This window comes from Giraffa tippelskirchi, chromosome 3, assembly GCF_054371585.1.
Source record: "Giraffa tippelskirchi isolate mGirTip1 chromosome 3, T2T-mGirTip1v1.2.pri, whole genome shotgun sequence".
In the NCBI taxonomy this organism is placed as follows: domain Eukaryota; kingdom Metazoa; phylum Chordata; class Mammalia; order Artiodactyla; family Giraffidae; genus Giraffa; species Giraffa tippelskirchi.
The window spans coordinates 1,659,821-1,681,259 of NC_137277.1; the positions used below are offsets into that span (position 1 = coordinate 1,659,821).

The 21,439-nt window shown below is 52.5% G+C and overlaps 2 protein-coding genes and 1 non-coding gene across 9 annotated transcripts in view; 2 read left to right on the top strand and 1 right to left on the bottom strand.

Annotated features, from left to right (window-relative positions):
* Window positions 1-200: 200 nt before the first annotated feature.
* Window positions 201-272, bottom strand: TRNAC-GCA (transfer RNA cysteine (anticodon GCA)). Its single transcript has one exon. It is a non-coding gene; the product is annotated as a tRNA-Cys (tRNA).
* Window positions 273-8,807: 8,535 nt separating this feature from the next.
* On the top strand, window positions 8,808-17,763 carry AMZ2 (archaelysin family metallopeptidase 2). Of its 6 annotated transcripts, none has more exons than XM_081580803.1 (8): window positions 8,808-8,904; window positions 9,494-9,580; window positions 10,319-10,601; window positions 11,280-11,453; window positions 11,556-11,684; window positions 15,043-15,206; window positions 16,413-16,589; window positions 17,430-17,763. In XM_081580803.1, the coding sequence occupies exons 3-8, from the start codon at window positions 10,319-10,321 to the stop codon at window positions 17,583-17,585; spliced, it is 1,083 nt and encodes a 360-aa protein (XP_081436929.1). In that variant the 5' UTR covers window positions 8,808-8,904; window positions 9,494-9,580; the 3' UTR covers window positions 17,586-17,763. The 6 variants fall into 6 exon arrangements, with proteins under 6 accessions (XP_081436929.1, XP_081436928.1, XP_081436931.1 ...); XM_081580802.1 differs by lacking the exon at window positions 8,808-8,904 and adding an exon at window positions 9,191-9,284; XM_081580805.1 differs by lacking the exon at window positions 8,808-8,904 and having other exon boundaries at window positions 9,191-9,580; window positions 10,319-10,623.
* A 2,319-nt stretch (window positions 17,764-20,082) lies between these two features.
* ARSG (arylsulfatase G) overlaps window positions 20,083-21,439 on the top strand; it is a 105,025-nt gene continuing 103,668 nt past the window's right edge. For both annotated transcript variants that reach the window (XM_081580821.1, XM_081580819.1), the window contains exon 1: window positions 20,083-20,447. The gene's annotated coding sequence lies outside the window, so the exon portion shown is untranslated. The remainder of the gene's footprint in view (window positions 20,448-21,439) is intronic.

Consider the following 21,439-nt stretch of genomic DNA (forward strand, 5'->3'; position numbering starts at 1 on the left):
CAAGGTCCAGTCAGCACTGAAGGAGTGCTTCCTCTGTATTGTGTAACCCTCACACAAGGTCTCCATCCAGCCTCAGTGAAGTCGCTCGGTCGTGTCCGACTCTGCGATCCCATGGACTGTAGCCCACCAGGCTCCTCCATCCATGGAATTTTCCAGGCAAGAGTACTTGAGTGGGTTGCCATTTCCTTCACCAGGGGATCTTCCCAACCCGGGGATCGAACCCAGGTCTCCTGCATTGCAGGCAGACGCTTTACCCTCTGAGCCACCAGGGAAGCCCCAGCCTCAGAGACAAGGCAACAGAGAGCTTTTGTAATCCCCTGTAAGGCGCGTGGCTGGGACGCAAGCCTGTCGATTCTTCCTATGGAAACTGACTATTAACATTTTCGCCAACATCTTTTTAAAACAATTTAAAAATTTTAATACGATTTTTAAAGCCCTTTCCAATTACAATATCACAAAATAATTGGCTGGATTCCTTTGTTGTACAGCACATCCTGGTAGCCTCACACCCAGTAGCTTGTACCCCACACTCTCCCACACTTGCTCCTCCCGACCCCACTGCTCACCACTAGCTTGTTCTCTAGATCCGTGACTCTGCTTCTTTTTTGCCAAATATCTTTTTAAAACACATGCGCACCCATGTTTTTATATAAATTTGTTGTTTAGTTGCTCACTCTTGTCTGACTCTTTGCGACCTCATGGACTGTAGCCCACCAGGCCCCTCTCTCCATGGGATTCTCCAGGCAAGAATACTGGAGTGGGCTGCCATTTCCTTCTCTAGGGGATCTTCCCAACTCAGGGATCGAACCAGCATCTTGTGTATTGGCAAGCGGATTCTTTACCGCTGAGCCACCTGGGAAGCCCTTTTATATAAACAGGCTCAAGTTACATACACACACAGACACACACACAAACACGCACACACACCGTTTTGAGACTTTAAAAGAAAATCCAGCCTGATCTTGGGGATGTCCTTCTCTGTCTGTTCTCCTAATGGCCCGGCCACAGAATCTGGAAGAGAAAAGCCTTCTATGTGATCCAACACCTTGACAATTCAGAAAACAAGCTCAGGAAGACTCCAGAGAGGAAATCCAAATATTTAGGAGGCAGAAATATTTGCCCTTGAAAGGAAGGAACGCCATCACGCCCTCTCCCACCCAGACCCTACCATCAAAGGCTGATTCCTTTCACAGCCCCTTTACGGAGTCCTCCACGTAAAGTTGACTTTTGTCCCCTGTGGGTTTTACAAGTGGACTGAAGTTATGTGAATTGCCGTTTGCGATGACTGACTCAGGTGACCAGGCTGGATCCTGAATCAACAGAGGTATGTATTTAAGAGGAGAGACTCCCGGGCAGGAGCAAACGCCGGAGAAGGAAGTTGAGGGGAACCAGAGGGGGGAGGTGCCGGTGGGCCACCACCTGCAGTTTCCAAAGCCCATTACTGTCAGGACTGCATACTCAGCCTCCAGGGTGAAAGGGATTTCAGGTCCCGCTGTCTTCTCACGAGGACACACACATCCTCAAAGCAGTCTCACGAGGGACCTTGGCCTTGAGACTCAAACACCCAGTGACTCATGTCAACAGGCTGTGTGTCAGACAGTTTCCACAATTAGAACTTGTGACCCACGCGTCCGCCCACGAGGCCGTACCACAAGGGCTTGTCATGAGCGTGGGTTTTTTAGCAAAAACTGACCTGTTGAAATGTCAGGGCTTTGGGCTTTGGGGTTTTGTGGGACTGTTCTTGCTGGAGTCAACTTCTTTGGATTCTATATGGTTCATTGATAGGGGCTTTTTCCCTCTTTAAAAAAAAAAATATATATATATATATATATATATATATACATATATACATATATATGGCTTCCCAGGTGGTACAGTGGTAAAGAATCTTCCTGCCAATGCAGGAGACACAAGAGACAAAAGTTCGTTCCCTGGGTGGAGAAGATCTCCTGGAGTAGGAAATGGCAATTTGCTCCGGTATTCTTGCCTGGAAAACTCCATGGACAGAGGAGCCTGGGGGGCCACAGTCTGTGGGGTCGCAGAGTCTCAGACATGACGGAGCACAGGACAGCAGCATCCTTTATTTCCTCACTTACCTGGGCTGTGCTGGGCCTTGGTCTGCAGGCTTCTCACTGCGGTGGCTTCTCTTGTGACTGAGCGCCGGAGCGAGGGGGCAGGGGCTTAGGGATCAAACCTGGGCCTCCTGCATTGGCCAGCGGACTCTTTACCGCTGAGCCACCCGGGAAGTCCCTTTCCAAGTCCTCCTTCACCTCCTCGGCAGCCCTGTGCGGCAGAGGTTCTTATGGTCCCATTTTGTGGATGACGACAGTGAGGTTCAGAGAGGCAGAGCGTCTCCCCTGAGACAGGCCATGGGGTGGGGGTGTCTCACCCTGACGTGGATTCTAGGTTCTCCCTCCCGCGGTCTGGGCCTCCAGGCCGCTGTGAACGAGGTTGGTTGCATCCTCACGGTCGGTACAGAGTTCCTGCCGGACACAGCCAAGGTCGAGGTCCTGACCTCATTCCCCAGGGCCCCAGTGCCTGCAGGGCTGACCAGAGCCACTGCAGCCTGGAGAGAAGGTGACCCAGAAAAGCCAGAAGGGAATTTCAGAAGCAGAGACAGCTCTGTGGTGTCAGATGCCAGGGCGATAGGCTGATAAACTCACCTGCTTTGTTGTGACTTTGTGCTTTGGGGACGTGTTGTCCCCTCAACCCAGACTGTTCTGCACGGGCCAGTCCTACTCCTCCAGGACTCAGCCCAAAATATTGCCCCCCATCATGGAAATATCGTTTTTGACTAAAATATAATATTCTCATGATTTTTTAAAAAACCACATACGATAACAAGTTTTTAAACTTGTTTTTATACACACATGTAAAATGAATAAAGAATTTCATACTTAACATTTATAATGTACTTATTTTTGTACTCACAGATTATATATATAAAACACGCCAATTTGTATATAGAAATGTCAAACATCAAAATGGTATTGTAAATTACATATAGGTTTTGTATCTGTCATTTTCACTTACTTTATAATGGATATATCTGATATCAAAAGTATAGATTTACATAAAATATTTCTGAAAATGAATAGCTTAAAAATATAAAACCAGTAAATGCTCCTTGCAAAAAAAAATGTAAACGGTACAAAAATATATTAAAGTAGATAGCGCAGACAGCCTTCCTTCTGGAGAGTCATTAACATTCTGGCAAATACTTTTGTACATGTATACACCTACGTTTTTATATGAAAAAACTCAAGTTATATATACTGTTTTGAAAACCTGTGAGATTATAATTTGATTTACTTGGCTGAAACACTAATGATGAACGCTTATTTTTCAGGTTTTTCAAATGATAAATGATGCTGTGATGAACATCCTTGGAGGCAGAGAATTCTCTCTGGTAAAATAAAGACATGGATTGACGAGTCAGTCGGTACAAGTTCTCGCTGAAAATGCACAGCATGGAAAAGTCCGGATGTTCAGCCAGTGTCCCAGGTTATTTCCGGGTGGGATCAGGACCGATTCTGCTCCTTTGCCTTCTCTCCCGTCCCTTCCACATCTCTATCAGAAGCGTGTCTCACTGGCGTCTACGTCACTCGGACTCCAGCAGAAATGCACTTGTATGCCCAATAAGAAATGAGTGTTTTCTAACCACTCAGGTGCCACCCTGACGATTCCCTCTTTCCTGTTTGCTTCACACTACCCTCTGCCCTCCAACAGCGTCTCCACATCCGTCCTCCCTCTCAGAGGCTGTGGGTCCTCCCTGTCCCTAAGTTAGCACCAGCTGCCCCCCCCGCTCCGTTTCAGCGGGGTGGGGGTGCTTTCTGGCATGGAGAGCAAGCAGGGCTTGAGGTCCAGGGTGGCCCCTTGAGATGGCGCCTCCTGAACACAGGCTAGTATCCCCTCGTCAGGAGCAGACTGGATTCCAGCTCCTGGGAGAAGCCGTGAAGACCACACCAGGGCAGAGAGGCTTCGCCTGCTCAGGTGCCCCCACCCCGTGCCCCTGCGTTTCTTCCACCTCCGGGCAGGCGACCATGATGTCCTGGCCAGAGAGAAGCTGGTGGCTTCTGGGCGTCCGTCCCCTCCCCCAGGACGTCCGAGGACACAGAGGTGTCTTCGGCGTTTCCACTGAGGTCACTGGGCTAGTGGGTTGCTGGATGTCTCGTCTCTGCTGAGACACTTCCTCTTTCGTTTGCGTCTCATCCACCCCCCTCCCCCGCCGCCTGACCGCCTTCATGGAGACTGAAAAGGGGAACGTGAGAGGGAACTGTGAATTTCAGATGCGTCTCCGGCGCAGAGACGGTGCCACTGATTTCAGGAGAGGGTGGGGCGGGCGGGGTGGGGGTCACGACGCCCTCCAGGGGCCCGAGGTCACCCCTCCTCACTCACTTCCTCAGCTCCCACCCAAGGAGTCCTAGATGCCACCCACAGGAGATCCTGGGGACCTTACTCCTGTTTTTCAGGAGTGACCTTCTTAAAGTAAAAGCCAAAGTCTGCTGTTCCTCATTTCACTGGGTTTGTTCATTTGCAAGACAGAGACAAAAACACGTGTGTCTGTATACGTGTGCGAGCACACACACACACACACATGCAGATTGTGGCAGCTTTGGGAAACAGTCTGAGGCTCACAAAATAACTTGCCTGACAAGACATCAAAGAGCTGCAGAGAGAGGCCGCAGCACCCAAGGCCGGGGTGGCGGACCGCTCTGCAGCATGCAGCCGGGCTGATGATAAGCATCAGTTCGCTCCAGTCAGTTGAATCAGAACTGGAACAGTTTGTTTGTTCCAGGAAACAGTAACTGAAGTCACAAATCATAAATAATAAAAGCTAGAAAAATCCCCTTTTAACCTAATGGACTCAAAGATGTCTTGCTTTTCATTTCTGCTAATGGTTTTGCTGCCTTGGCACTGCCGGAGCTGGTCCATTACAGAACTGAGCCTCGGTTTGCAAACAGGATGGGGTCCAGAAGGTGGTTTATAAGCTGGGTGTTTGGGATGCAGGATGTGTTTCCCTAGCAACTGTCTTTCCCAGTGGGCCTGGGTTCTCAGCTTCACTGCACACATGGTCCAACCCCTACTGAGCCTAGGCTCTGGGTCTTGGAGCACGGGTTGTCTAAAGTGCAAGAGGGAGAAAACAAGTCAGCTCCTCCCTCCCCATGGAGCCCTGGCTCTGAGCACAATGGAAACACAGGTTAACTTTCTTTTTTGTCTTCCCTTCCAATAATCAGGTAGAGATGTGAGAGCTGGACCATAAAAAAGACTGAGCATCGAAGAATTGATGCTTTCGAATTGTGGTGCTGGAGAAGACTCAAGAGTCCCTTAGACTGCAAGGAGATCAAACCAGTCAGTCTTAAAGGAAATCAACTCTGAATATTCATTGGAAGGACTGATGCTGAAGCTGAAGTTCCAATACTTTGGCCACCTGATGCGAAGAGCGATTCATTGGAAAAGACACTGATGCTGGGAAATATTGAGGGCAAGAGAAGGGGATGACAGAGGATGAGATGGTTGGATGGCATCACCAACTCAATGGACATGAGTTTGAGCAAGTTCCAGGAGGTGGTGAAGGATAGAGGAGCCTGGCGTGCTGCAGTCTGTGGGGTCACAAAGAGTCGGACACGACTGAGTGACTGAACACCACCACCTCCCTTGAGGCATCCAGGTCCCAGTGCCCGAGACCCCTGGATCACAGCGCCCTTCCTGATCTGCCGTATCTGCTCTGGGCTGCTTTCTTGCTGAGGGACTCTGCGACCTCAAACTACCCACCTTTCCCCCACTCCTGACCAATTCGACTTCTATTTCCTCAGAGTGGTCGATAATCAGATGAGGGCTAGAGGAAAAGCAAACTGAGCACGTAGGAATTCGTACTAGAAGCTGAATGACTGAGACTCTCTAAACCCCCTCACTGTATTCTTGTGTGAAAATGAGCTGGTTGTGCGACTCGAGAGCCTTCGTGGGCAGTAAGGTAGAGGAGTGAAAACTTGGGGTTAGGTATTCAGAATCTTCACGCTGAGGGGCCTCTCGTAACTGACTGACGCTGGCAGTCGGTTAGGAAATGACCCTTCCTTGGTACAAACAGGCCTGTCACAGGTTCCGACACCGGGGGATCTCCCCTCAGTGAATCAGCTGGTTCTCGGCCAGTTCACATCCGTGAAATCTCAGTGAATAAGCCACTTTTATGCACACAGAACCCTCAACCAGCTTTTTGTACCTTATGATAACATCTTAACAGAGAGCCAAGGATCACCAGCTGTTTGTGGAACATTCGAACATGAAAGCAAAAGACCCGAGTACAGGAAACAGCAGAACAAAACTTCAAAAGTAGTGTAGTTAATATCTGTAGAGAGATAAGAGGCGACCTTTTACCCCTGAAGTGAGAGAAGGTGCAAAATAAACAATCAGAACAAGAAAGGGCTTTGGGCTCTTGAAGAGTAGAATGTCTGAAAATAAATATTCAAAAGAAAGGACAGTTGATGAGAACTTCAGAAAACTGTACAGAAAGATAGATGGGAAAATATGAAAGAAAAGGAAATGAGGGGATCCATCCTGAAATCCCCATATCCAGGAAAAAAAAAAATTGGAGGGAAGGAAGTTATACAGAAATAATACAAGAAAATCGCAGACTGGAAGGATAGGCATCTCAAGACTGACGGGCCCAGACCCCCCACTGGTCCAGTGGTTAAGAGTCTGCCTGCCAGTGCAGGGGGCACGGGTTCCATCCCTGCTCAGGGAAAATCCCACACGCCGTGGGGCAACTAAGCTGAGCCCTCACGCCTAGAGCCTATGCTTCTCAACAGAGAAGCCACTGCAATGAGCAGCCTGCGCCCCCAAAACTAGAGAGTAACCCCCTCTTGTGGCAACTAGAGAAAACCTTAGTGTGTCCGACTCTGTGCAACCCCCTGGACTGTAGCCCACCAGGCTCCTCTGTCCATGGGATTCTCCAGGTTAGGATTACTGGAGTGCAGCCATTCATTCTCCACAAGAGAGCCTGCAAGCAGCAACCAACAGGCAGTGCAGGACAACCTCCCCACCAAAAAAAAAAGATAAAAAGATATACAAGGTATCTTTTAAAAAAGAAGACTCAAGGGCCCAGTGAGCAACAAAATGAAGTGGGGGAAAACCTCTCAGACTAGCACACATCTTTAAAAACTTAAAAAACTTGAGTTCTTCAGCACTCCAAGGATAAAGAGAAAACCGTAAGATGTCCCTCAAAAAAGCAGGTATTATTAATAACATACCAAGGATGAGGAGTCAAAGTGACATTACTGGAATCAAAAAGAAATTGAAGAGTTATCACAGTTCTCAGAGAAACTGATTTCGGCCTAAAATTCCACACCAATCCAGGGAAACTGTCAGTTAGGTATGAGAGTAGAATAAACACATTTCAGATCCGCAGGATTTCCAAGTGTTTACCTCTATGTACCTTTATTCCAAAACCCAGCTGGGGGCAGTGCCACTGCATTTCTTTACCCTTCTAATTTTGTTACAAGTTTTCTTTTTGGACAACAAGGATGACTGGCACACACTCATTTCTAACCAGGAGAACCTCTTCCAAGAGGTTACTTGGCAGCGGTGGGACAGGGGCTTGGAATGAAAACCTGGAACTTAGAGGTATTTTTGAGTGAACGCTGGGGCGGGGGAGGAGGTGAGAGTGAAGTGGAAGTCATTCAGCCGTGTCCGACTCTTGGCGACCCCGTGGGCTAGTCCACGGAATTCTGCAGGCCAGAATACTGCAGTGGTAGCCTTTTCCTTCTCCCAGGGATCTTCCTAACCCAGGACCCAGGTCTCCCGCACTGCAGGCGGATTCTTTACCATCTGAGCCACCAGGGAAGCCCAAGAATACTGGAGTGGGTAGCCTACCCCTTCTCCAGCGGATCTTCCCGACCCAGGACCCAGGAATCTGAACCGGGGTCTCCTGCATTGCAGGCGGATTCTTTACCAGGGAAGCTGAGCCACCAGGGAAGGGGCGGGGGGAGGGAAAAGGGGCAGCAGGCATGTTGGGGTTAGGCGCGGGGAGTCGGGTGCCCCTTTAGGACAGGTATCAAAAAAGGTATGGGGAAACGGTTATAAAGGGTTAGGTGTTCCCCGGGCTTCCCTGTAGGAAGCTGCCAGGACAGAGGGGCGGCGAGCGCACGAACTGGAGGGAGAGTGAAGGGAGCCGGTCAGAGAGGAGGGAGGAGGAGGAGGCCGACAGGAGACCCCCACGTCGAAGGGGAAGGGCCGGGGAGCGGATGCGGCCAGGCCGTCTCCTGGGCAGCACTCGGCCTCGGCCAGCACAGCATCCGCACGAACAGGCAGCGCCGGGCTGGGCCGGGGAACCTGCGCTTTGACCCCGCGCCTTTTCAGCCTGCCCAGGGCCTCGGGATCGGAGCCGCCCCTTCCGTTCTGCGCTGAGAGGCGGCGGGGCTGAAGTCCCACCAAGAGGCGCGTCCCGGGGAAGAGAAGCCCAGCGCGGGTCGCCTCCGCCCCGCCCGGGCCGCGCGTCCACCCGCGGACTCGCTTCCGCGCCGGGGACTCGTCACGCCGGGGGCACCGCTCGCACCCACGGCCCGCCCGGCACGCGCACGAGCAGCTGACCCCGCGGCGCAGGCCTGGCCGGACAGCGGCGCCCCGGGACGGCAGCGCGGAAAGGGGAGCGCCGGGCGGATCTCGGCGCCGGGTCGCCCCCTCGTGACCGCTCTTCGCCCGAGGGCGCAGAGGGCGCAGGGGCCGCAGCGGCCACTAGGACTGGGGCTCCGCGCCTGCGGGACCGCCTCGCGCGGAGAGGCGGGGCGACGGAGCGTGCGTGCTACGGCCGTGCGTGAGGGGAGCGCGGGGGCGTGGCGGGCGCAAAGGGGCGGGGTGACGGAGCGTGCGTGCTACGGCCGTGCGTGAGGGGAGCGCGGGGGCGTGGCGGTGAGCAAAGGGGCGGGGCACGGCGCGGGGCCGCCGCCGGGGGCGGGAGGCATTGACGTCCGGCGGGATGAGGGTGACGGGAGGGAACTGGGGGCCGGGCCGCCTACTGGCGGAGGAGGGGGACACTCGCGGTCGAGGGGCGGTGGAGGGTGTGAGAGCCGCCGCTGCGGCGGAAGCGAGGGCGCGGGGGCGTCTCGGGGGAGCCGGGCCCGGCCGGGCGTCCGGAGGCGGCCTCTGACCCCTGACGTCGCCGTTTTCCCCTCAGGGTGGTGGCTCCCGCGCAGGCGCAGACGGGCCGGCCCGCTGAGGCGGGGCCGCGGTGGGAGCTGCCCCGCCCGTGAAGGTGGGCCGGCCGGCCGGGACTCGGCCCCGCAGCAGCGGTGAGGACCCGTCTCTGCTCCCAGGCGAGCCCTGCCGAGAGAGAGCTTCGTTCTGGAGGTGGCCCTGGACCCCGGAGTTCAGCTGTCAACGGGGGCAGCCATTCGCTAAAAATCTCCCCGACCCCCATCGTTCAACTGCAGAAAACCCGGTTAGGAAGCGCGGCGGGCTCCGCACGCTGACGTCCCGTTTCTCTCCTTTCCTCACCCAGCCCCCTCGGGGAGCAGCTGTGAGCCCTCACACGGAGGGATGATCTCTCTAGGCGGGGACGCCGTGTGAGCGGAAGAGGCCTGTCAGTGTGAGTCTGGCTCCTGGTCGGTCCCCTGACGGCTTCCCCAGGGTGACACCACCTCAGTGGCCGAGATCAGCCTGCAGCCAGGTTACAGAAACGCAGGACTTAACATGAGTTGCGCTTCCCTTTGGTCGGGAACGTCTTTGAGTCACGTGGGAAAGGATGTGTTTCATGTGGCTCTCATGAGTCAGCTCATAGTATCGTTATCATTACCCAAAGGGCAGAAGGAAATAGGGAATCGGATCTTGTCTTAGGGTGACCACGAGCGTTTATAGTGGGAGCGGGTTCCCTAAGAGATGGAGGAATGAATCTCATGATTGTTTTTCCACTCTTTCAGATACCCTCCCCAAGAAATTGACTTTTTTTTTTTTTTTTAATTTGGCTGCGACGGGTTCTAGTTACATCACACAGTATCTTCCTTGCGACCTGTGAGATCTTTCATTGCGCCTCATAGACTCTAGGTGTGGCTCACAGGCTTAGTTGCTCTGAGGCATGTGGGATCTTATGCCTGACTCGGTATGGAACCTGCATCTCCTGCGTTGTAAGTCAGATTCTTAACCACTGGACCACCAGGGAAGTCCCCCTGAGAAGCTGATTAGAAACGGTGGAAGCAGGCAGTCCTCTGGTGATGATGCCCAGGCATTAGCAGTCAGTCATTCCATTCTAGGGGGAAATAAGTGATAAGTGTAAAGACCCCAGTTTGGATATGCATTTTCTGTGTGACCACGTGTGTCCTTCTGGCAGATGCAAACAGTACGGCACTCTGAACACACCCTGAAGACGGCCCTCATCTCAAAGAACCCAGAGCTTGTGAAGCAGTATGAGAAGTTGGACCCCGGGGAGCAGCGCTTGCTGAATGAGGCCTTCCGGCCAGACAGTGATCTCTTTGGACCCATTACTTTGCTTTCGCCGTCAGACTGGATAAACTCCCATCCTGAGGCCCCCCAAGACTTTGAAGAGTTTTTCAGTGATCTTCACAGAAAGACCCCTTCTCCAGGGAAGCAGACTATTTACATACAGTGCATTGGTGCGTCTTCCCAATACGCTGGGTTTGGTTTGGTTTTGTAATGGTGCTGTTGCCGTGGACAGTTTGGCTTGTCCATCTCATTCAAGAGGGCAGTTTTTATAATCATTTTTGACATTCATTCCTCCAGTGGAAGTTGGGTAACCAAACTGCCTTGAAAGAGAAGGTTTTGTTTTTTTCAAAAAATTTTATTTATTTATTGACTGTGCTGGCTCTTCGTAGCTACACATTGGCTTTCTCTAGCTGGGGCATGCAGGGCCTACTCTAGTTGCGGTGCATGGTTTCTCGTTGTGGTACCCTGTTGGAGAACACAGGCTCTAGGGCATGCGGGCCTCAGTAGTTGCAACACGTGGGCTCAGTAGTCTCTGCTCCCGAGCTATCGAGCACAGGCTCAGTAGTTGTGGCACATGGGCTTAGTTGCTCCCAGGCCTGGAGGATCTTCCCAGGCCAGGGATCGAACCTGTGTCTCCTGCGTTGGCAGGCAGGTTCCTTACCATTGAGCCACCAGGGAGACAAGTTTTCTCTCTTTCTAATCCACGTTCACCTTAGTGAACGGTAAATATGTATTAAAATTTAGAGTTGGTTGGTTCCTAATTCCACATTTCTAACAGTAGACTGAGGTAAACACTGTTCTGATCATCTCAAAATCTCTCTTTAAGTTTTCTTCTGTGTCTGTCGTAGGATTGCTCGGAAACAGCAGAAGCATCAGTGAGGAATATCTGAAATGGCTCAAGGGCTACTGTGAAGCATTCTTCTACGGGTTGACAGTCAGACTCCTCGAGCCGATTCCTGTCTCTGCAACCAGGTGTTCCTTTAGAATCAGTGACAGCACACGGAACCTTCAGATTCACGCAGGTGAATTGGACAGCCTTACAACTTGAACTGAGTAAAATACATACGTATATGTACACACGCACACACACACAAATGTATCTTAAATATACTTTTTTTTAATAGGGCAGATCCTGATGTTCTTAAAAAAGAAGAAACCCGAAGATGCTTTTTGTGTTGTGGGAATAACAATGATCGACCTTTACCCGAGAGACTCCTGGAATTTTGTCTTTGGACAGGCCTCTTTGACAGACGGTATTCGTTTTTTACCTTGTTGGTAGAAATTTGCTCAGCTTGAGACTCTTTGTGAAGATTTTGAATGAGGGAAAAAATTCTAACCGATTACAGTTTTTTGGTTTTTTTTCCTTCCAATTACAGTTTAGATGGTGTAGACCTTGTAGTATTTCTGGTGCAGCATCGTGCTGTAACGGAAAGGATGCTGTTGGTAGGCCCCAATGATCTGGGTCCTTCCCCGCTCAGCTCGGCCGTTCACGGCCTGCACCACCTTGGAGCTAATAATACCTGTTTCACGGTGTGATTTTTGAGATAATTTACATAAAAGTGCTGATCCATAGATAGTGTATACTTATGGCTGGCACATATATAGACATTCAGTGCAACAGATGGCAAATATAGGTAGTTCAGGGATGAGATGAATTAAATAAGGATATTTGAACTGTCATTAATGGGAGTGGAAATCTCGCTAATCGTTTTCAGCTCTTTCTGTAGTTGTCTTGCATAGATGAGGTTGCTGTGCACTGATTTATAAGTGTGTGCTTCGTATCCTGTGTCTTAGACGTTTTGTTATTTATGGTCAGTTTCAGTCTTTGACTTGAAATAAGCTTAACTGTGACTCACGGGGAACCCTGCGTTTTAACACTGGGGAGGAAGAGGCTCTGTAAGGAAGTCATATTTTTGCCTATTTTTTTTTTTGCCTTCTCTCCACGTCTCCCACCCTTCCATTTCTGCTCATGTTTTTCTGCCTGCATCCCTCAGGATCTAAGACAGGTTCGAAGGGGAGAAGTCCACTGAGCTGAGGGGCATGGCTGCCCACTGGTGTTCTGGGGGCAGGAGCAGAGAGCAGGGGCTGGGCTATGCAAGCTCAGGGTTCACAGACGGACTGTCATTCGGTCTGGAGTGTGTGAGCCCCAGGGTGGCAGGGTGGGGAACTCTCTCGCTGCCAAGTGCTTCTCCCTGTCAGAGAGCACCCCCCTTCCCCATTCACTGGGTCTGGGGCCCCGGGGCTGTGGAGCCTCTTCTTCTGCCCCTCCTTCATTCTTGTTCTCCGTTTGTAGTCTTTATAGTCCTTCAGCCCCACACCCACTAAGCCACGGGGCTTCCCAGATGACACTAGTGGTAAAGAATCCCCCTGCCTGTGCAGGAGACACGAGAGATGCAGGTTTGATCCCTGGGTTGGGCAGATCGCCTGGAGGAGGAAATGGCAGCCCACTCCAGTTTTCTTGCCTGGAGAATTCCATGGACAGGGGAGCCTGGCGGGCTGCAGTCCGCGGGGTCGCACAGGGTTGGACACCACTGAGCACGGGCAAGTCCACACCCCCACGCAGACCCCCCCCCCCCCACCTACCGAGGCCCTGTTAACGCACTCTCTTAGAGTTTTGGTTCAATGCTGTCCTCCTGATTTTTTTTGTACGACCCTTCTATCAGAAAAAATAGTATGAAGCAAAAAGTTGTGTGAAACAAATCTTTTATTATTAACCCGTTAGAAACAGAATCATTAAAAATTTTTAAACAATATTCATCTAGATGTTAACCAGTCTATCCTATGCATCTGAGGCGGTCAGGAAGCATTCTCCCCAAGTGCTTCTGCTAATTTTTTTTTTCCCCCAATAAGTTTCTTAAATTTTGCATGGCGTGAGAGAAGACGCAGTGAGAGCCGGGTGGACGTGCCCTGAGGTGAGGGGGTGGCCTTACTGCGGGTGACTTCGTTCTCTCCAAGTTTATGAAGATCAGTGTTTTAAAATTGAGAAATATGTAATTACTAAAGGAAATAATGTATTTGTAGGATTATTAGAAGAGAAAAAATTTTTTGCTCAAGGTATTATGGGCTTCCCTGGTGGCTCAGTTGGTCAAGAATCTGCCTGCAATGCAGGAGACCTGGGTTCAATCCCTCAGTTGGGACGATCCCCTGGAGAAGGAGCGGCTACCCACTCCAGTATTCTGGCCTGGAGAATTCCATGGACTGTCCATGGGGTCACAAAGAGTCAGACAGGACTGAGCGACTTTCACTTTCAAAGGTATTGTAGTGAAATGTGCCCACCTTTGTTTGGTCAAAGGAGGTCACTTGAGAGTGAGTAGCTTTGCTATGCTAAGTCGCTTCAGTCGTGTCCAACTCTGTGCGACCCCATAGACGGCAGCCCGCCAGGCTCCGCCGTCCCTGGGATTCTCCAGGCAAGAACACTGGAGTGGGTTGCCATTTCCTTCTCCAGTGCATGAAAGGGAAAAGTGAAAGTGAAGTCGCTCAGTCGTGTCCGACTCTTAGCGACCCCATGGACTGCAGCCTACCAGGCTCCTCCGTCCATGGGATTTTCCAGGCACGAGTACTGGAGTGGGGTGCCATTGCCTTCTCCGTGAGTAGCTTTAGTTTTTTCTTAACCTCTAGAACGCCCTCTTCCCTTTATTTCAAATACGGAGGTGGGGTGAAGCGCATTCTTTTTGAATCAAATTTAGGTTCGACAAACTTAATATGAATTCATTTCCTTAACAAAAAAGTCCCTTATTATTTTCAAGCTAGCAACTAAAAGAGGAGCCTACCGAAAGAGACCGTGTGAACCGGCCGGACCGTGAGGCGGTCGCCCCTGCAGCGTGAGTGCTGCGTGCCCGGCCCCGTGCACAGGGCTGGCGAGACGAGCTCGAGTGTCACAGGAGGTCGGTTACGGGCACGTCTGTGCTGGTCGCCGGCGCCAGCCGTAGCCGTGGAGAGAGCTGTGTTGTTTGCAGATGGGAGGACGGGGGAGGTTCTTCAGTGTGAAGGCGGGCTCCAGACGTGGTCTCCAAGGTGCTGGGGGGCAGCAGCAGGCAGAGGGAAGGACAGGCGCCTTAGGGATGTGCCTGCCCGGAGACCCGTTTCCCACAGTCTTCCAGAGAGAGCGTGAGTGCCCATGGTCCTGACACCCTGCTGCTCCTTTTGGAAAACTTGATTGGGGCGATTTAAGAAAATTGGTGGTTTTTTTTTATTTTGGCTGCCCCGCGAGGCTTGCAGGATCTTAGTTCCTCAACCAAGGATTGAACCCGGGTCCTTAGCAGTGAAAGTGCAGAGTCTAAACCACTGGACTGCCAAGGAATTCCTGAGAAAATAACTTATTTTATGGGGGAAAAAAAACCAAACTCTCTGGAACTTTCTTTTTCTGAAGAATTTGACCTCAAGACCTCTGAGTTGTACAGAGCAGAGCAGGTTGGATGGCAGAAGACTCTCAGGAATCTGGGGCAGACGTCCCCTTGTTGGGCAGACCTCCCTGAGCCCAGGGGGCTGCGGGCATGCTGCAGGACAGGCGTGCCTGCCCTGGCCCGGTGCCCAAGTGGGTTCTTAACTGGTATTTCCCTCAGAAGAGGGAGCCTTCCTCTCACCCTCTGCTGGCCTGTCGTCTTCCCCCAGGTGTGGGGATATTCAGCTTTGCCAGGTACGGCGCTGACTTCTACAGCTCACACTACAAAGGCAAAGTGAAGAAGCTGGAAAGGAAGTCTTCGAGTGACTACTCGGTGTTCGATGACTACTGCCTTCCTGAGGTCACCAGCGTTCTGCTGCTGCGGTCGTGTAAGGTGGGTGTGCAAGCGATGCCTCAGGAGTGGCTTTTAAGAGATTGGAGTCCTCTGAAGGTATACGCCCCCACTCCTGAAGGTCACCTTATCAGTGACTTGGTGTCGTGTATACACTTTTGGTGGATATCGCTTGACTGAAGTTATCAATAAAAATACACTTTATTGTTTGGACACCCTCATAGTGACAGGTACAGCATCTGGGCCTGTTTTTTGTCCTGTTACACACAGCCTTGGCTGTACCCACCTCCTTACTGTTAGCTTAATTCCAGAAATCATGGTCATCAAGTCAGGCTGCCCCACCACCAGCGCCCCAAGCCTGCAGGACCCTGCACCCTGGTTTCCCTTCCTGGAGAACGGGCCTCCCCCAGACTTCCCCCCTCTGGGGCTCGGGGTCACCTCCTGCAGCTGAAGGTCCTGTTGCCTGTTCTGATACCTTCCCCGCCCCGCTCTGGAAAGGCTGTCTCCTCGTGTCTGTCTTCTTCGTGGCCAGAGACACGGGCTTCTCCGCGTTCACCAGGGCCGTGTGTTGGGGTTGAGAAGAACACGTGATGGAACGATGGTTTCTAAGTACAACTGACCCTTAAGCAGCGTGGCTTTTGGCTTCGAGGGTCCACGCACACAGGCGTCTCTCTGACTCCATAAGTACCGCCACCCCGCACGGCCGGGGGAACCGTGGGTGCAGAAGGCTGGCTGTAAAGCTGGAGCAGAGTCTTGACTGTGCGGGCGTGGGGTGGGGCTCAGCTGTGCCTTCCCTGCCTTGACTGCTTGCCATCAAGCAGATCGAGCCCCTCGTCTCACCTGCTGTCCCGGCGTCTGTGGGGAAGGGTCGCAGCCGCAGAACCAAGTGTCAGCGGTTCCCCCGTCTAGAACAGTGGTCTCCACCAGGGCGAGTTTGCCACCCAGGGCATATTGGACAAGTCTGCAGACAATTCTGGTTGTCACAGTTGGGGAGGGGGTGCTGCTAGCATCCAGAGGGTAGAGGCAGGGAGGCTAGCACACAGGACCCCCCGCCCCGACGCCGGGGCCCCCGACCCTGCCAAGGAGTCCTCGGTGGGAGGTGGAGAACCTGCTGGGGAAGCAGTGAAGCAGAGAGGAGGGCGGGAGACACGGGCGGGCGATGAGGGGAGGCGAGCGGGTTCCTGGAGACCTGTTTCTGGACGAGCTTGCTGATGCTGACGCGGGCGCCTCCTTGTGGCTGTCTTGCAGACTCTGACCCACGAGATCGGACACATCTTTGGCCTCCGGCACTGCCAGTGGCTCGCCTGCCTGATGCAAGGCTCCAACCACCTGGAGGAAGCCGACCGGCGCCCGCTGGACTTCTGCCCTATCTGCTTACGCAAGCTACAGAGCGCTGTCGGCTTCCCGCTCAGAGACCGGTACAGAGTAAGTGGGGAAGTGGTTACTTCAGGAGCAAGCGACCATTTTCTGTTAGGCCCTTCTCTGGAGGTGATTTATCAGAGGAAGTTAGTGCAGAGGTAAGCAGGATGCTGTGGTTTAAAAAAAATGCAAAGAAATATCTTAACAGCTTTGACTTGCCTTATGCTTAGACCCCAATGAGACCTGGTGAAGAGGTTTCTGCATTTGCTGTTTGTTTAGGGCCAGAGAGCTTGCCTTTGCAGAACAGAGTAAAATATTGAAGAGCAAAGTTCATGTTTAAAAACTAGGACTGTGTGGAGGTGGTTTATCTTTCCAAATGTGGGGCAGGAGTGTGATATTCGTTAGGAGGAAGGGATGGTGTTGAGGAGGAAAGAATGTCCCTACGTCCACAGGTACCCACAAACATGTCAGTGTATGCCGCGTACCTGCGTGGCTGTGAGCACCCACACGGGTGACTGCAGTCCCTGTCTGCACGTGTGTCTGCACGTGCATATGCCTGCCAGCCCAGTGTGCACACTTAACTTCAGGTGTGGACACGTCCCCATGCACACACTGCAGTGCCTCGTGGAACCCTTGGCAAGTTGAGAAAAGAAAAGAATCGTCCTCCCACCTTCAGAAACCCGTGCCATTCCTTCTCATCTCCTCTCCCATGCGCTCACAGTGGGCGTGGCTCTGGGGCACACCCTTTGACGAGCGTGGTCTCTCCTTCACGACCAGGTGGAACATCTTCTGGGTGGCATGAGTCACCCATGCGGATCACGTGATTTGGGAGATGCTGTTTTTCTCCTGCGTGAGTCTGTTCTGCTGTGATTTGTTTAAAGATGTGTATCTTCTCTGATTTTCCAGGCGCTGGTCAGGTGGGTTGATGCCGAGTCCACTGACACTCCTAGAGTTACTCCAAAACACAGCCGTGAGGAGCTGGTAAGTTTGCCAAAACCTGTGGAAGCCTTTAGAGAGTGGAAGGAGTGGATCACACGATGCCTGGCTGTTCTCCAGAAGTGAGGGCCCTCCGCGGGAGTAACTCGGGTAAACACGTGCGCATCACGCTTCCGTTTGGCTGGAGTGCTTCGTTGGAATCAACTGATTCTCTGTTGGGTCAGGGCAGTGGAGTGGTTTTTTTTTTTTTTAACAGCACCTGAACTTGGAACTGTGGCTCATTTAGAATAAAAACTCAAAACTCTCTTCTCTCTTAGCCTGGTCTGTAGCAGCAAGCGCGTCGTTTCCATTCTTCAAATATGTTTATGTCTCATGAGAGGCTAGGACCAGCAGAAGTTAGTAAGTCAACAGATCCTGTGAAAATAGCCATCTCTGACCTAAGAAAGGATTTCCGAGGAACATCATTTCTGGGGGTTGATTTCTGGCTCAGGTTTTAGAAAGAGGTGTCCGCGTCTGCTGACCTGGGCACATCACCCTCCATACACATTCCTTCTGCTTTTCTGCAAACTCTTCCAGCCTTGGGTCCACTGTGTCTTTTTTTTCCTTTGCTGACTGTTAGCTGATCCCTGAAAGAAGCAACAGCTCAGTTCAGTTTTTAGTAGCTCAACATGGGAGCTCCTCCCGAGAGTATTTCCAGGTGGCATTGACGGTGCTCTCCTGCTGCTCGGGCTTGTGGGGACGCCGCTGTTCTCAGCTTTCACAGACGGGGTCCTTTGCCAGGGGTCTTGCAGATAACGTGTCGCGACTGTTAGCCAGTCCGAGCTCATACTGCTCACTGGCACGACAGGGCAGCAAATCGAGAGATGAGTTTTGGGTGCAAGGAATAGTGACTTCAGAAAGCCAGCAGACCAAGAAGATGGTGGACTCGTGCCCAGCAGGGTTAGAATTCAGGCCGCTTTTATACTAAAAGCGAAGGGGGTGTGGCTGGTTGTTGCAACTTGGTGGTGTCCACGTAAGTCACATCACCACCTTCTTTACAAACCTCCAACATGTCAGATGATACTTTCTGTTCTGCAGCTTTTCCTCTGTGTATGAATAGAAAAGTGTTAACACCTTTAAAGGTCAGAGCCTTGAAGGGGGCGCTGCTGTGTATTCCAGGCTACAGGCGGGCGTTTTTCCTGAATGCACTTGGGGGCATGTGGGCTCCGAGCTCCCCGACCAGGGCTGGAACCTGCGCCCCCCGCAGGGGAAGTGCGGTCTTGACCACCGGACGGCTGAGAGGTCCCCAGCGTTCTTAGTAGGAACAGAGCGCAGAGGTTAAAGGAAAGGAGCCGCTCCGGACGCAGACTCGGATCTGCTCTCCCCTTTCACATAACGCTGCTGGTGGTCGTGTGGGTGGCGCTTTTGCTTAGAGCAGGTGTCAGGTTTATCCCCTCAGTAATCTCCCACTTTGTGTTAATGTTTACATGAGTGAGGGACAGTGTGGGGCCGGTTACCTGTGCATCTGCCAGAAATGCTCACGTCAGGCTGGGAACACGGGCTGGATGTCCAGGTGGGGAGCAGGTCAAAAACTTGAGAGGGACAGGCTGCTGGGTCCAGGAAATCTAGAAGCTAGAGCGAATCACGTGACCGCATGCAGGCAGACGGAGTTCCCACTTCTCATTTAACCTGGAGGGTGCAACTAAAGGTAATCTTTATTTTCTACCTTTTACGCCTGAATCCTAGCAGGTATTATTTACGCAGCATGATTTAAAGCACATTTTAGAACCAAATCAATGGATTCTCCTCCAGTCTCCTGCTCGGTTAACCTCTAGTCATTTAGAAAACGGTGGTTTGTCATTAAAACTAATCGGAGGGCAGAGACCAGGTCTTCTAAGAAACACTGCAAAGGGGACCCGTGCAGCACGGACTCGGCTGGATTCCGCTGTGGGTTTTATTTTCTCCCGGAGTCGCAGGCGTCAGGCCTCCATTCCCTTCCGTCTCCTTTCACTGCCCTGCAGGGTGAGCAGTCTTAGTCCCGTACCAGCTTCAGTTGCAAACCTAAAGGAACTCAGATTCGACTAAATGTGTAAGGGGGCGGGGTTTCAGTTGTTTGGTGAAGACACACGTCTGTCTGCACTGACCGCACCGCGAGGCCAGCAACGAGGTCTGTTACGCGCTCCCTCCCGTCGCAGCTGCGGTTTTAGCCCCCGCTGTGTGTCACTAATGAGTGCATTGCGTTTACTTTTGAAACACTTCTTAGGGTTAAGTTAAACAATATAATTTGTTTCTTGCAATTAAAGTTAAAACACTATGGATAAATGTTCGTAGTTTTTAAAAATGATTCTCAATGACAAAAACATGTAGTTTTTGCTCTGCAAACGCTGAACCAACAAGGTATTTAAGAGGAAAAAAAGAGTAATTTTCCACCGGGTGAACACCATTCTAGAAAACTGAGTCCGAAGCGTTCCCGGCGGCGCCCAGGGAATTAGCAGGGTCCCTCGGGTCACGTTCAGGCTGCGGGGACTTGACACGGAGGCCGAGCGCCGTCCGGACCCCGGCCGCGACCCAGAGATGTCCGCGCCGCGAGCGCGCGCGCCCGCATCCCGGTCCCGCGCCGCCCCCCGCGGCCCTCCCCTCCCCCGCCTCCCGCAGGAAGCGCCCGGCAGCTTCCGCCCAGGCCTCCCGGCCCGGACCGCACCGGACCGCACCGGACCGCCGGACGCGGCGGGCCTTGCAGCGGCGGGCCGGGACCCGACCCAGCGGAACGGAGCGCAGCCGCGCGGGGGCGCGGGGCGCGCGCAGAGCCGTGAGTGCACCCGTGCGGGCCTGGCCGGGCGAGGCCAGGCCTCTGTGCGTCAGCGCTGCCCACTGCTCGGTGCCCGTGGTCCTCAGAGCGGCTCCGGCCCCGGCGCCGTTCCTGGGAGCCCCGTGAGCGCGAGCAGAGGCTGGTGACATTCACGTGATGGTGTAGCTCCGGCGCTCCAGTCCATCCCGTGTTATCAACAGGTGACCCGCGTGAGCTCCTGAGATATGTTACATTCCCTGTGGGGGGTCGGGGCGCCGGGGGAGGGGGCGGAGAGCGGAGGCAGGTCTCTTGGCAGGTTGGATGTTCTGTATGCGGTATTGTTTGTCATCGCGGTACTGTGCGCTGGTCTTTGGGACGGATTCTCGACTACCTGCGGGTTTGGACCTTAAACCGCATCGCTCCTGCTGCCCGGCTCGCAGCCCTGATAACCACCGTTCTGCTCCCTGTTTTTATCAGCTCTGCTCTTTTCGGTCCCACGCGTGTGTGATGTCCCACGGTATTTGTCTTTCTCCGTCTGACTTATGTCACTTGATATTCTCGGACCGAGTGTTCAGACTCCCTGTGTATTTTGTTGGGACGGTGCGTCTGGGCTCCCAGTGGCCGCATGTCAAGCAGTGGGCAGGCCCCGTGGCTCCTGGCTGCCGTGTTGGACGGTGCGGTGCTCAATTACGGCCGGTTTCCCGTCTGCGTGGGAAGGTGTCCCTTTGAAGTTGAATTAACAGAAGAGTGAGGCTTTTGGAAGGAAGAGGTTGCGGGGTCTTCAGTGTGTGCAGACAGTGTTCATATCTGCTGAAAGCTGGGGGTCCCTGTGAAGGCTTCTGGATTCCTCGTGGATGTGCTTTGGGGACCTGCTGTGATTCCCTGGAACAGATGATTTTTTTTTTTTAATAAATTTATTTATTTTAGTTGGGGGCTAATTACTTTACAATATTGTAATAGTTTTTGCCATACATTGACATGAATCAGCCATGGGTTTACATGTGTTCCACTTCCTGGACCCCCCACCCACCTCCCTCCCCATCCCATCCCTCTGGGTCATCCCATTGCCCCGGCCCTGAGCCCTTGTCTCATGCATCAAACATGGAATGGTGTTCTGTTTCACATATGATAATATACATGTTTCAACGCTATTCTCCCAGAACGTCCCACCCTCACCTTCTCCCTCAGAGTCCGTAAGACTGTTCTATGCATC

Coding starts and splice junctions, on each gene's coding strand:
- AMZ2 (XM_081580803.1), top strand. CDS start 10,319: ATGCAAACAGTACGGCACTCTGAACACACCCTGAAGACGGCCCTCATC. Junction 15,207..16,412: donor TGCTGCTGCGGTCGTGTAAG/GTGGGTGTGCAA, acceptor GCTGTCTTGCAG/ACTCTGACCCACGAGATCGG. Junction 16,590..17,429: donor CGCTCAGAGACCGGTACAGA/GTAAGTGGGGAA, acceptor CTGATTTTCCAG/GCGCTGGTCAGGTGGGTTGA.